At 46.9% G+C, this 14,814-nt stretch overlaps 1 protein-coding gene across 3 annotated transcripts in view; it reads right to left on the bottom strand.

Annotated features, from left to right (window-relative positions):
• The window catches only part of ASIC2 (acid sensing ion channel subunit 2), a 418,251-nt gene that overhangs the window by 30,411 nt on the left and 373,026 nt on the right, over positions 1-14,814 (bottom strand). For all 3 annotated transcript variants that reach the window (XR_008210384.1, XR_008210383.1, XM_052699502.1), the window contains exon 2: positions 8,705-8,855. Coding sequence is in view for 1 of the 3 variants with exons in the window: in XM_052699502.1 (XP_052555462.1) it covers positions 8,705-8,855 (151 nt within the window). In the remaining 2 variants the exon portion in view is untranslated. The remainder of the gene's footprint in view (positions 1-8,704; positions 8,856-14,814) is intronic.

Genomic DNA, 14,814 nt, shown 5'->3' with positions numbered 1-14,814 from the left:
GTTTCCTTTTAAGAGAGGCTTTTGAAGGACCTACATCCTTTGAAGGATTTCCTTATTAAGTCACTGAGATACATTTACAATCTTCGTTGACGTGGCTGGGGACACCTGGGTGTGCTTACAGACTCCGGTCCCTCTGAAGACAAACCCTTCTCCTCTTTTTAAGCAGGAGAACAGCAACAGCAGCAGCTTTCCCATCCACATCTGAACTCTGCACACACGTCTGTGAGTGGGATGTGGTGCTGGGGAAGGAAGGGATGCAATACCTGCAGCATTTACGCACTTTGCCTTGCACCGTGATTTCACTTTTGCAATTCTGGGTGTCTCACGGTAACCACACCAGCACAAACTGGACCTCGTGGACACTGTGTGGTGTCCTGACTGCACTGGGAAAGGCTAAAACCACATCCATGAGCCAGGACTTCAGCACCAGGCTCACACAGAGGACCAGAGGGACAGATGGATGAAGTACAGGGATGCTCCGCGCTCTCTGATGCTGCCCAGTGAGAAAATCCTTTACAAACAGCCCACACATTTCAAGCTCATGCTTGCTCACTGGCAGCCAAAGCAGCTAAGATGTTCTTCTTGACAGGTGCAAAACTCTGGTTTTGGCTCCACAGTCCTAGACTGGCTACCAATAAACATTTCTCCCAATTGTCAATGCCAACAAGCATTTCATTTTAACATCAAGTCAAAATCTCTCCTTCCCAAAATAGTTTCCTCTCTCCTCTAGACATGCTGCATGGCCAGCACCAGTCCTTGGGGCAAGCTGAGGTGGATCAACCCCTGAACAACCTGCTGGGAAACAGCAGAACCTGCTCCACTGAATGAGATGAACAAACAGCATTTGCACCAGCTGTGATTGATCTTTCCAGCACTGCACTGAGAGGTCCCAAAGAGCAGCTCACAACAAACTGGAGCATGTTGTGAACTCGACAGTTTTAATGACACCATTGGACATGAGAACCAGAGCAACCTTTGAACTTCCCCCCTATGCTCCTGCACTATTGATAAGGGTGCTCAGGCAAACGTAATTAATTTTTAGTGGCAGCCTAATTTCGTGGATGCTCTGGTTGTCAGGGGGCTGGCGCAGATGGAAATAATGCTGACCTTTTCTCCCTGGGAAACCTGGCTAATTGAACGAATTCTCACTTTCATTAGCAAAAGGTCCCAGGATGCAGCCAAACACAGCACATTTACAACACCCTCCAGGTGACACTGACTGCCTCCTAAAGGTCAAGCTGCCTCTTGATGAGCTGATATAAGATTGGATCTGAGCTTGTTTCCTATTGCAGCAAGTCCTGGCCCAAATCCCTAGTGTTCTTTATGCTAAAGGCTATTCCTACTTATAGGTACCATTTGTTTCTTTGGATGCTGGGAGATGGGAGTCACCATCCCTGAGATGTTCAAGAACAGTAGAGATGTGGCACTGACAGACATGATCAGTGGGCACAGTGCGGGGGGTTGGGGTTGGACTTGGGGATCTGAGAGGTCTGTCTTTTCCAACCTTCCTCATTTTATGATTCTATGTTTGAATCCCCAGGAGGATGAACCAACCCTGTGCCAATGGGGCTTGGGGTGTTCTTCTATTGCCTTGGCTCCATGTTGCCACCTGGTGCAGCCAAACCCCCACCATCACTTCACAGAAAGCAGCTTTCCCCCTCTGCAGCACCAACTGCAGCTCAGCAGCAGCAGTTTTATGGCAGCATTCAATAGATCACACGAAGTAAGGTGGGATCTGTGTGCTCTACCTCATGTAGCAGGAAGGCTTGAGAGCAGCCAGGACAACTCAGCTCCTTAAGGACCTGCTGTCACACAACTGATGACCATCCCAGCACAGACAGGAGGGGCTCTCTCTCTCTGTCTTCCCCACTGCTTTTTCATGCTTTCACTGCAGGTCATAATCTGAAGTGCTTCTGGCACAGAGACATGTCTGTAGGCTCTGAACAGACCAACCAGGAGCTGTCAATCCCATTTGCTCCACAGGGAGCTGATATACAATGTTCTCCCTCAGTTATGGGCAGATGTCAACCTTGCAGCTTGTGCCCCGTTTGTGGCAGCACCCACCCTTTGATTTTGTGCCTTTCTTGTGCTCAACACTCTCACGTTAGCAACAAACCTCTCCTCTGTGCTAGGATGCAGAGGAAAAGCCAGAATCAGGAGCAGCACCACGAGCATCTCTGTGCTGCACAGTGTGCTCCTGCTGTGCCAGATGCCAGAAGTTTGCATGTCTCAGCCCCTGCAGCTCCAAGGAAGCATTCTGCAAGGGATAGAAAACGAGTTGCAAGGGGCTGTGCTACACAGGGTCCCAGGATGCTCCCTTTGCACTAACACTGCATCAACCTGGTCAGCCTCTGATCACAACCGTCCCCCTCCAAATCCCAAAGTCCCTCCTGAAGCTTTTTACCAAATGAATTCAGTATCATTCACTTGCCTCAAACCCGTGTGGATTTCAAATGCCTTTTTGTTCCTTCCTCCTCCCAGAGGGAGCACTTTTCATCTGCGTCCATGCAGAAGGGTCACCTGCACACATGGGGTATGTTGGAGAAAGCTGCAAAATGCTGCAGGAAGGCAAGTTAGTCCTCTGCACAGCTTGCCTTGCCTTTCTCCCTCTCTTTTCTTTTAATTTTCTAATTGATAACTGATTTATATTGAGAACTGGCATTCTCCATCAAAGTTTCACCCACAACAAAGCTGCTCCAGGGCATGACTGCTCGCAGCCCCCTGTGATGGAAAGGAAATTAGGAAGGCTCTGGGAAGTCCTGTGGTCAGCAATAACCACACAAGGCTTAGAGGAAGAGCATTCCTGTTTTAAAATACACCAAAGGTTTGGCATGCACGTGCCTACTCGATAGCCCTGTGCAATGCTGCCCACGCAGTACCAGAGCACTCCTTCCTCCCACGGTGCACACCTGCTGCTACCATCACTTCCCCCACTGCTGGGCCATCTCCTACTTATTCTGCACTTACAGATCCACTCTCTATTGCTAATAACCACTCCAATTCAAACTCCACAATGATGCACAAACCCTCTGCCTCCTTCCTTCCCCCAAATCCTGCAGTGCACGCTGCTGGCTCAGAGCCTGCAGACGGTTTCCCACAGTGTAAATCCATAATGATGCAGTCTGCAGCGTGACCTGGGGCTGCACGGGCTGCCTCTTCCTGCAGCATGCCTGGATTCAGACATCTTGCAAGCAAAGCAGGCTGAATTGACCAGGAACTACTGCTGACTATATTAATATGCAGAAGTAAATTACAGTCATTGCTTTGTGCCTCTGCACAGCTGGCAAATGCAGCACTGCAGGGCTCGGGCTTGCTGATGCACCATGTTGCATGGCTGGAGGCCAAGAGTCAGAGGTTGGAGGCTATGGGAAAAGGGCATGGGGATACCCAACCCTGGGAGTGTGTTGCCAGCTTCCCCTCCTTGTTGAAGGAAACTTTGCAGCGCAGCAGCAGCAGCAGCAGCGCTTCACAGGCTGCTCTCTGCAGCACGGAGCTGCTGCTTAAATCTGAGGTGCCTGGCAGGAAATCCTGAGGGGCAGAGAAATCAAAGAAACCATGGAAACGCTCTCCGTTTGCGCCAGCTTTGGTGAAGTTTGCAAAACGAGTTTTTCAGGGTTTGCAGCAGCGGCCTTCAGAACCCAGAGCTGCCCTCAACCCATCTGCAGCAGGACGGTGCGTGCAGGATCAGGGCTTCTGTGAGCTGAGAGCCGGGCCAAAAGCATCACTGTGGTGATGCCTGAAAGGAAGAAACGAGAATAATTTCTGCTGGGCAGCCCTTTGGGCAGATCCCAAACCTCTGGCAGGTCCTGGAGATGCCAGGGGAAGGTGGGTGCTGCTGCTTGTCACAGCATGGGACGTTTTTCCCATCCTATTCCCCTCACTTCAACAACTCCATGGGGACCAAAGCAGTTCTTCTGAGAGCAACCAGTGGCAGAAAATGCATCTGAGCCACCTTCTAAAGCACCAAGGCTTGCGTGAAGACCCCAAAATCAACATTAAAGCCATGCCACATTAATTTATTGAAATTCAATTGGGAAGAGGAAAGAGATCTGCTGAATTAAAGCAGCTTTAATGAAGCAGAAAAGCAGAGGCACGGAAATGTGATGCCGCTGAAATCACCTGCACCTCTGGTTGACTTGGATAGATCTTAGGGCACTGCACAGAGTGAGCATCCAATGCACTGAGTACAGTGCATCCAGGCTTCCATCCATCCATGGATGTCAGGAGCTGGAAATCAGGCTTCCTCTGGTCCATAGCAGCAACAGAAGACCCCACTGAGAACCCAAAAAATGCACTGCAATGCTGCTGGATGTGCAGGGAAACAGGCTTGAGATCTTTCCTCTGCATGACCTAGATCCAAAGTCTTGCCTGTAGCCTGTGTTTTATACTGAATTAAATAACGGCAGCCCATAACACAACGTGTACATCTCCTAAGTGGATTGAAGCCTCAAGCTTTATAGATTTCATGCTTCTTTTTAGTGCAATTTTATAGTGCATTTCTCATCGCTCCTTTTTTTTTTTCTTCAGCGTGTTGCTTGATTAATTGCTATGAAATGTTCATCGTTATCCGACAATTCCTGAAACACAAATGCAGAACTCCTTGATTGTATTTCTTATTTACAGCCCTGTAGCCTGAGTGATTTCCAATTTACTGCGCCGTTATATTAGGTCAATACATAATACCTTGGGCCACTCCAGAAAGATTAACCACAAGTGGATTCCCTTTCCAATCAAATAGTCCCTGCTGTAAATTACAGTTCCCTTTACTATATTTGATTGCATTTCTGCCACCTTTCTCACACAGTGCAATAAAACAACACCCCCCCCATGCATCCCTGCCACTCTGTGCTGTGACAAAGATGGGTAACTGCAGAATTTGGGGGACTTGGTGTCATTTTGTTCCCTACAGCTGCCTGAAGGAAAGTTGCACTGAGGTGGGGGTCGGCCTCTTCTCCCAGATAACAGCAAAAGGATGAGAGGGAATGGCCTTAAGTTGCACCAGGGGAAGGGTCAGGTTGGATATTGGGTATCCAATCCTGTAGAATTCTACAGAAGAGTGGTCAAGCATTGGCACAGGCTCAAGGAGGTGGGGGAATCACCATCCGTGGAGGCGTTCAAGGAATGTGGAGATGTGGCATTGAAGGACACGGTCAGTGGGCATGGTGGGTTGGGTTGGGCTTGGGGAACTCACCCACACCACTTGCAGCCCACGGCTTCTCCATTGGTTACTGGAATGAGTTCTCTCTGGTAAGCATTCCTCCACCTCACGGAGCACAGCTATGCAAGCTGTTCTGCTGTGGGTTTTGTCTGTTCGGATCTTAATTCCCATGCGGATATCCTGACACCCGGAATGTTTAAAGCCTTCTGCAAAGCACACGGGTGACGTGAAGGCTTCAGACACACGTCATTTTCCTAATCTTTTCATGATTAAAGTAAAATGCTAGAAAATACCCATCCCAGAGGTGCAAAATTCAGAAGACGAGGATTTCCAGCTCTTCAAGCTTTTTTTATTTTTCTATCGTCATTTCTTTTCCACCTCTCCCATGACTTTAACAGTCCTGACACAGTATTTTGTGCCCCCAAAGCTGCTTGATGCCATGGCACCCAGGCAGTCAAAATACCCTTTCTTTGCACTGGAAAATCAAGACTGAAGCAGTCTGTGCGCTCACTATTCCAAAATTAGATTGCATATAAATTTAACATGCTCAAATAATGGGCTTGCATATGCACACAGTTGAGCAAAAGGTGTATTATTCCAACGCAAAGAACTTGTTAGACAGGATATTTCAGCTTCCCAAGATATTAATGGATACTCAGCAAAGGTCTTTTTAGAATGATAATACACTTCACTTTGTTTGCCGAGTCGGTAACAATTAAATCACTTTTTAGATTACAAAGCCTGTGCCAACGTGACACAGCAGCAGCAGCTTCCAGAGCAGCCCTATCCCAAGCTATGAAGCAATACTTTCCATCTTAGTTTCTTATTTGAATTGCAAAGAACGATGGTTATGGCTTTTGTTTGTTTTTTTCCTTAAGAACAGAGGTCCCGAGGCATGCAACCAGCAGCAAAATGAGGGTTTTTGACTCTGCACACCAGTCAAAATGCATTTTTATGGCACCTCCACATCTGACGCAAAAACCAGAAGGGCTACATGACCAAATACAGAGTATGACACCATTATTGTAAGTTTGCTTTAATAAAGATCAGCCCTGCACCCAAGAGAACCCAAACTCCGTGTCAATGAGGGTCTGAGGCATCTGAGATGCATGGGAAAGGTCCTGCAGGGTGCTCTGGCCACAGTTTGACTGAACTGGGGCTCTTCTGGGTGGCTGTTTTCTATGAGGAAGACAATCACAAGATGCACAAACCAAGGCCACCATGATGGGCAAGATAACCACATCTTTTTCAAGGTAGATATCTCCCTGATATGATGGAAGATGGCCAACCCTCAGCATCCACGATGTCCTTCAAGAAATGCCAATGCCACGTCTGGGACAAGGAGCAGCACGGGAGGCTGCCAGTGCTGATGGCTCTGGGTTTGAGCAGCCTCACTGGAGGGATGCTGCAGAAGCTGGAATATGGAGATGAAAGGTTGAGCATCTCAACCTCACAAAAATCACTGCCCAAGAGGCAATGAAAAGAGCTGCTGAGAACAGGAGGGGCTATGGGGGAAATGGAGCAACAAAACCAGACTGTAGAAACGTGTGAAGAGAACATAAGGATAGAGCAGGAAAGTTTAGGTTATAACAGAGATAATAATTCACTGGGAAGAAGAAACTCCTTCAATCCCAGAAGTATCCTCATCCCTACTACGGATATGGCACTGCAGTGCAAAGATTCCACTCCATGCCATCCTTATCCCTTTCCTTGGTAAGGGCTGAAGCCCACTGCCATGAGCTGAGTGTCCTTGACAATGCTTCCCACTGGAGAGCCAACTTTGCATAATCCCAGCGGTAGCAGCTGAAGAGATTTAATTCCAAACACATTTATGTTATTATGCAAATATTTGGAAATCATCAACTCTTTCACTTACCTGTGAAGAGCTGAGTTAAGTGTTTCCATGGGAACAGCAACTATTAACCAGTATAGTTAATATTTTTATTCTGGTAGTGTCCAGAGAGCCCAATGAAGATTGAAGACAGCTTGTACAAGGAGCTGTATGAATGCGGAGGATGAAAAAGTTCCTTGTTGAAAGGCAAAGATTATGTTTTAGGAGCTTCAGTGACAAGCACCAGTTCTACCTGGACCTGTAACAACATGGCTAAATGGCCTTGCAACAAGTCCAGCAGCTTTGCCCACACCATTTAATTAAACAAAGAGCCCTATTTATATGGCTTCGAATCCTACTGCATTTTGTGGCCAGGTATTGACTTTAATTGATAATCCAACTCAACCCAGTACCTGCAACATCAGTCCAGTTCCAAGGTTGTGAGGATCTTCCCCAAGTCTCTGGTCTTCAGCTGAGTACAAATTTATGTTAAATATGTATGAGGGCAGCAGTGGGGCAGGACATCATTGGGGTGTCTTGCACAACAATAGGATACTTTGCACTGGTTTACACGTGATCAAAAATCAAGGATGTACTCAAGAGACCCTAAATCCCATAAGATTTTTGGAAAAAATGAACACACTTGTGTGGGTTTGTGTGTGTGCTTTTTTTTTTCCCTCCTTCACATTTCAAGTCTGCAACCACAGCCAGATTACAAGCACCTCTGCTTGAACTTTCCTGAAAAGAGCAACCAGAGTAAAAACTATCACCCCTCCCAAGCTCAGGATGATGGAGATGCTCACAGATTGTGGAGGAATCAGGCTGGAAACATCACCACCACCACAGGCTCTCCTGTGGGCTTCCCTCATTCCTTTGTCCTCCCAGTTTCTTTTTCCACTTGCATTTCTCCTTCTTTTCTTCACCTTCTGTATACTGACGGCCTGCTCTACCCAGCTGGGACTAAGCCACCTTTCCCAGCTCTGCAGCATTAGGAAAGCACAGTCCTAAAAGCAGCTATCAAAAGCAACCCTAGCACAAGGACAGGGTTTGTGTCACCTTGGGAACTTCAGAAGGGTCCAAAAACCCAACAAGGCCAAACATAGATGGCTCATGGTGTGCTTCTCCAAGCCTGCTACATCCATGAGTCGTTAATGCTGTTGTCTCCTGCCCCAAGGCAGTCTGTGAGCAACACAGCATCATGAGTGGGAGATGCACTTCATCTCCCCATTTTCTGTGAGCCTGTTTTGCCTTCAAAAGGACAAACCTTCAGACACATGCAACAAGTCAGAAATGAACCTCCACATATCCATCTCCCCCCAGAGCAGAGCAAATGACTTTCAGCATGAGATGCAAACTGGAAGGCAACGCTCGTGCTATAAAGGACTGTTCAATTGCACCACACAAATAAACTTAAAGTTTTGAATGAATGTAGCCTGATCTCAACAGGAGATTGAAAAGTGCTCAGAAGGACACTTGCAAGAGCACAGAGTCCCTTGGACCAGCCATGCAGCAGAAACCCACACGAAAGGCAGCAAATATTCCTAAATGTCAAAGAGGAAACTACAAAGAGGTCCTCCTCAGATGTGGCTGTCCAAAAACACCTTTCTAGGCATGAGGGACGTTGATTGAGGAGGATGGGATGGGATGATCTTTTCAAAAATAAAGCCAAGAAAACATTACATTAATTTCTGCAGGAAGAAAAAGGCCTTTCTTACCTGTTTCTCCCCATATTGGCAAATATTCATCCTGCTGGATGTCTAGCATGATTTCCAATCCATTGCCTGTCCCACCCTTAACTGTGGTAAGAAGAGGCCGTCCTTCTTCTCCTGAGTTAAACATATAGCATTTCCCATATTTTGTAAACACCTGTGAAAAGAACAGAGAGAAAGTGCCATGTAACAAATGCTTCTTTGCACCTGAACAAAGTAAGAGTGATGAGAAACACCCGTGCATTGTAGCTCAAAGGGAAAAGTCTGCAATTAAATCTAATCTGGTTTAATAATTCAGCATACTGTGTTCTCCTTACAGAAAATAAAAAGGGAAGGAAAGGTGTTTCAGAGCAGTGAACAAATGTCTTTAGCAGCTCGCCTGATCCACACTGTGCTCACTTTCCAAGAAACACAGGCACACGCTGTACTTGAGCTTGTACCGAAATTCAGTGCAATGCTCTCACCGTGCACTGGCAGTGGATCTCACTTGTAAGGTCATAGAATCATAGAAGTTCAGCATGGTTGGGTTTGAAGGGATCTTAACAATCATTGAACCATGGAATCACAACATGGTTGGGTTGGAAGGGACATCAAAAATAGTAGAACCATACAGTCACAGCATGGTTGGATTGGAAGGGATCTTCATGATCGCAGAACCATGGAATCACAGCACAGCTGGGAAGGAAGGGAGCTTAATGCCCATCTAGTTCCAACCCCCTATCATGGGCTCAGACTGGCCTATTCATGGCCTTGGGCACCTCTAGGGATGGGGCACCACAACTTCAAATAGCAAATATCCACCAGGACAGTATCACAAGCTCTTGCCTTTTTGCATCCACTCATCTCCCAGAGCTCGTTCCTGGCTTGTCTAGAGTTGCAAGGGACACCACCACTGCTGGGTTGTGCTCTGACAGTGATATGACTTTAAGGCTCCTTGCAACCCAACCATTCTGTGTTTCAATGATTCTAACAGAGGGCACGAAGCGCCTCGAGCCGCTCTTTGTGGTCACAGAGAATCCGTCTTGGCAATCAGTAAGCAACTGGCAAAGGGCACTAATGAATATTCAGAGCAAAGGGAGCACAAGAGCTGGCTGCAGTCCCACCAGCAGCCTCGGCACAAATCGCCAGGCACTAACACGTCTGCTGAGATCACACGACCCTGGGATGATTCATAAAGCAACACAAAAGCCAGAGTCATCAGCAATTTATTCCCATCAAATATTGACATATATTATAAAGCAATGCATCGGGGAGCGAGGTGAATAAAAAAAAAATAAAATAAAAGAATATTCTGGGGCAGGAAATCATATTCGAGTTATGAACCTCCAATCGGTGCAAAAGGGATGCAGAGCATACAAAGCACTTGCAGGAAAAATGATGTCCTTTTAAAAAAGATTTTATCCAAGTGAAAATCCCTTTTTAATACATGAGTGACCTATTAAACCATTCAGGCTGGAAAGATAATCTGAACAACAGTAAGCCTGTGTTAGCAGCCAGTGCCCGTAGATGGGTTTTCCAGATAGGCTTTGAAGGCAGAAGTCAAAAATGTCTAATTAGGATGGTTTAAAACGTGGCAAGAAGAGAACCTATATGAGTGAAAATCACAGGAAAACTAGTAAGCTTATATAGAAAGCAACAGCACGCTGCAAATGCCAAATAAGGATTTAGACGCTGACGCACCCAGTGCAGCCTTTAGCCAAATAAATCCAGGCAATTTTACAGGGCTTTTTATATTGCCCTTTGCAGCTGTAAAACTTCAAGTGTAAAACCTCCACTTAGGACATTTTTACCCAATAAACAAGCGACGGTGGTCTGAGGCTCACTTTGAGTGCACTTCTTGGACCCCCACCACAGAAAACTCAATCAAACAGTGAGCTGCAAAGGGAGAGACCTCCTCTCCACCCTCAGCAAGGGACCACCAAAGGCTGATGGCAATGGCCACCAGTCTGCCTACTACAGCCATAGTAGATATTTTCTTGTGGGGCAGAAGATGAGAAACAGCGAGCCCAGGGGACAACCTTACCTCCATCACCCATGTCTCCTTTGGGACTCTGCAAGGAAATGTTTTCCTGGGAAGCCCCATTATTTTCTGCTGCCATCACTGAGCATCAAACCTCATCAAAGATCCTGGTGTCTATCTGCCCTCCCATCTCTGCAAATCAGTGTGGTTTTGTACAGCCAAAGAGTGCACCAGAGAAATGATTGTAATATGGAGAACCCACCCCTACAAGTAATCCTGCATCTCTGCTGAAGTCCTAGAATGTAAAAATCTTAGGGTCACCACCAGGTTTAACAGCTAAGCAAAGAACCAACTGCTCAATCAGGCACCAATAAGGGATACATCAGCAAACAGCATGAAGCAAGAGATGTACAGTGTAGAAGTGGAGAGAAGCTGATGCTAAGACTTCACTCTTCTGGGAGCCCATTTTGGGCTGCAGCGTGTCTTTCCTACACAAAGAGTGAACAGCTCCTCAATGCAAAGCAAGCCACGGTAAGTGGGGACAGTTGGGAGATTTGCTCCCACAGCTCCCTCCTGATCCAAGTAAACCAAGTTGGGATGAGATTTAACAAGGCCAAGTGTCAGGTCCTGCACTTTGGCCACAACAACCCCATGCAGCATTACAGGCTTGGGGAGGAGTGGTTGGATGACTGTGAAGAGGAAAGGGAACTGGGGGTGTTGGTTGGTGCTGGGCTGAACATGAGCCCACAGTGTGCCCAGGTGGCCAAGAGGGCCAACAGCATCCTGGCCTGCATTAGAAATGGTGCGGCCAGCAGGAGCAGGGAGGTGAGCATCCCCTGTATTCAGCACTGGTGAGGCTGCACCTCGAGTGCTGGGTTCAGTTTTGGGCCCCTCACTACACAAAAGACATTGAGGCCCTGGAGCGTGTGCAGTGAAGGACAATGAAACTGGTGAGGGGTCTGGAACACAAGGCTTATGAGGAGCTGGGATTATTCAGTGTGGAGAAGAGGAGGCTCAGGGCAGACCTCACTGCACTGTACAACTTTCTGAAGGGAGGTAGTGGTGCAAAAGGGTCTGGCCTCTTCTCCCAGGCAAATAGTAGGACCCGAGGAAACAGCAAGAAGTTATACCAGAGGAGGTTTAGGTTGGACATTAGGAGAAACTTTTTCTCTCAAAGGGTGGTCAGGCACTGCAATGGCTGCCCAGGGAGGTGGTGGAGTCGCCATCCCTGGTAGCGTTCAAGAGCCACCTGGATGAGGAGCTACGAGAGATGGTTTAGTAGCTTGTGGTGCTAATAGGAATGGGAGGGTGGTTGGACGAGATGATCTTGCAGGTCGTTTCCAACCTTGTGATTCTGTGATTCTGTAACCCCATGAAGAGTCCTCCATTGGGGTTCAGGCTGGCTTGTGCTGCTCCTACTGCTGACATCCAGCAGCCATCGTTGGGAGAGCACTGCAGAGGACTGAAAATCAAAGAGGACGAAGTGAGAGTGGAGAACTGAGAGCCATTCCCTGCAGGTTAAGGTACCCACAGGAAAAGGCAGCCCTAAGCCGTGGCTGACAAGCCCAAGAACGGGCATTGAGTTGAACCTCAGCTTGAGCACATCAGCACTGGTTCCTGAGCAGTGAAGGCCTTGAGGCCAACAGCTCTCCTTGGAATAGAACTGTGGAGAGCAGCAGACATTAAACAGAGCCTCTGAGGGTTTATATCTTCCTCTGTGGTACAGCTCTGATTGATGCCCGCACCCCACTGCTGGCTCCTGCTTTCCACCACCCGTACCACAAGGCCTTCCATCTTTCCCTAAGCAGCTATAAAACTCTATTTATAACAGCATTTTAAAAAGCATTGCCAAGTTCCAAAACCAAGCACATTCATTTCAATTCACATTCAACGGGGCTGAGCTGTTCCCGACCTTCTCACTTCTGCTATGAATGATTGTACAGGAAGATAAAGCTTTTTCAGTACATTTCCTCAGTTTCAGGATCTTTTGGGCTCCCTGATAACAGGGCATGGGTTTGGGGGGAGTCAGACCATTATCAAATCATCAAGATAAAAGGATGGAGCTGTTTGGAAAGGGTAACAGCAGAGCTGCTGTGGTACATCTGAGATGGTAAACACGAGGTAAACCAGAATGATTTAACCTCAGTGTATTTGTCTTAGGGGAAAGCAGCAGTGCTTGCTGTTATTAATGCTTTAACTGAAAATGGAAAGGAAGCCCAGCACTAACCAGGAAAAAAACACAATGCTTTGAGAGTTACCTATGAAAACACCAAATTTCTCCTTTGATGCATTGCTTTGACTTTTGCCTCTGCACCCATTAAATGCAAAGGTAAACAGATCAAAAAACGTGAAAGAATATTTGAGTGCCATAAGGATCCCTTCCTCGTGCTGACACATCGAAGGAGAAAACCTTCTCTCTCATGGAGTTAAAGGCAGAGCATGGACAACTCAAACTCACTCCATGTGCAAAAACGAAGACACAATCAAAAGCTCAGAGGCAGAAAAGTGTATCCTGCTGCGTGTCAAACCAACAGTCTGAAAAGGACTCATATCCAAAATGCAAGCAAGCCTGACCAGAGTAATAGAGAAAAAGGTATTTCACAGTTTATAATCAGCACAGACAGGACAAGCATATCTGCTGATAAATTATCCTTTCAATATGGAGCAAAATGATGGTAAAAGCAAGTAATTTGAAGTCTGTAAATTACTTCTCTACATCAGACAGAGATGCAGCCAAGAGCTCACTGACGAGGAAAGATGTTATTTGTTAGATTAAGGCAATGACCACTGAAAGGAGGGTGAATTAGCATCCTTCACAACCATTTTCCCTGCAATTGTGGGACACAAAGATTTAGAGACATATCGTCTCCAGTCACATCTAACAGCACAACAGACAACAGAGAAGAAAGAAAAAACTGAAGGACTTTCCACACAGGTCCAGGAAAACACGAGAATCAAACTGAAAGGGGGAGCACAGGGATGGGTTTGAGTAGGAACCTACAAGAGATGGTGGAAATGATCACGTTCAGGAGGAAAGATGGCTTTATTTCTGAGCTTTTGGTCCATGCACACAGCACAGCTCTCCTGTGGCACCCACCGAGCCACATCAGCATGTCACTGGAGGTGTGAGGAATGACCCAGCCCAGTTGGCTCTGTGAAGCTGCCTTGCAATGGTCCATTTGCCCACACTTAGGCAGGAGGCTGCGGTACATTATTTAAAATGAAACTGTGTGGCTGCAAATTGCAAACTGCAAGGAATGCCTACATCAAACAGGCTTCTGAAGCGTCACATCCCAAGGGGATCTCCTTCCAAAAGACAGATTGCAGCGACGGCTTGGTATGGAGGTAACTCCCACCTAGTGGACAGAAAAGACTTCATCTCCCTTCTAAATGCAGAAGGACTGAAGGAATCAAATTCTGATCCTGAGTGGAGATAATATTTCTGGTAGGAAAAGAAAAATTAAATGAGGACCCTAAAACTGCCCTAAATTTCACTTGGAAGGTGAAAAAGTAGCAAGTACTGATAGAGGAAGCAGACAGATAAGTGAAATGGGCAAATTTGGTCCATTGTTTGTAGATGTCACTCAACAAACAGATGAAAGCCACAAGGATAAGGCAACATCCAGCCTCAACATCCACCCCAGTCCAGTGCCCGTTCCCACAGCAGGACACACAACCTGTGTGGGTGCTGATGGGAAAACCATTGGGCCTCATCCAACTCCCTGCTCAAGCAGGGGTCACCTGGAGCAGGTTGCCACATCTTAAGGTTTCAAATGGTGAACTGCATGCACTTTTGGGAAGCATGGGCTCCTCCATGCTCCATCAGTAGGTTGGAAAAGACCACTAAAATTATAGAGTCCAATTCCAACCCACTCCACCACTAACCATATCCCTCATCTCAACAGTCCTTGAACACCACCAGGGTCAGTGACTCCCCCACCTCCCTGGGAAGCCTGTGCCAATGAATTACCACTCTTTAGGAGAATAAATTTTTCCAAATATTCAACATGATCCTCCCTTGGCAACACAAGGCCATCACCTCTTGTCCTTGGTGGTGTCTCCAAGGATGTTCTTCAGGGCACCTCAACTCCCATGCCAAAAGCAGGGAACAACACTGGGACACAGCAGAAAGACACAAGCTTGCACTATTCCAGCC

The sequence above is a fragment of the Tympanuchus pallidicinctus genome, unplaced genomic scaffold, assembly GCF_026119805.1.
Source record: "Tympanuchus pallidicinctus isolate F22 unplaced genomic scaffold, pur_lepc_1.0 scaffold37, whole genome shotgun sequence".
NCBI classification, from domain to species: Eukaryota; Metazoa; Chordata; class Aves; order Galliformes; family Phasianidae; genus Tympanuchus; species Tympanuchus pallidicinctus.
The sequence above is the reverse complement of the archived record's forward strand: the minus strand, read 5'-3'. Positions and strand labels throughout refer to the sequence as shown.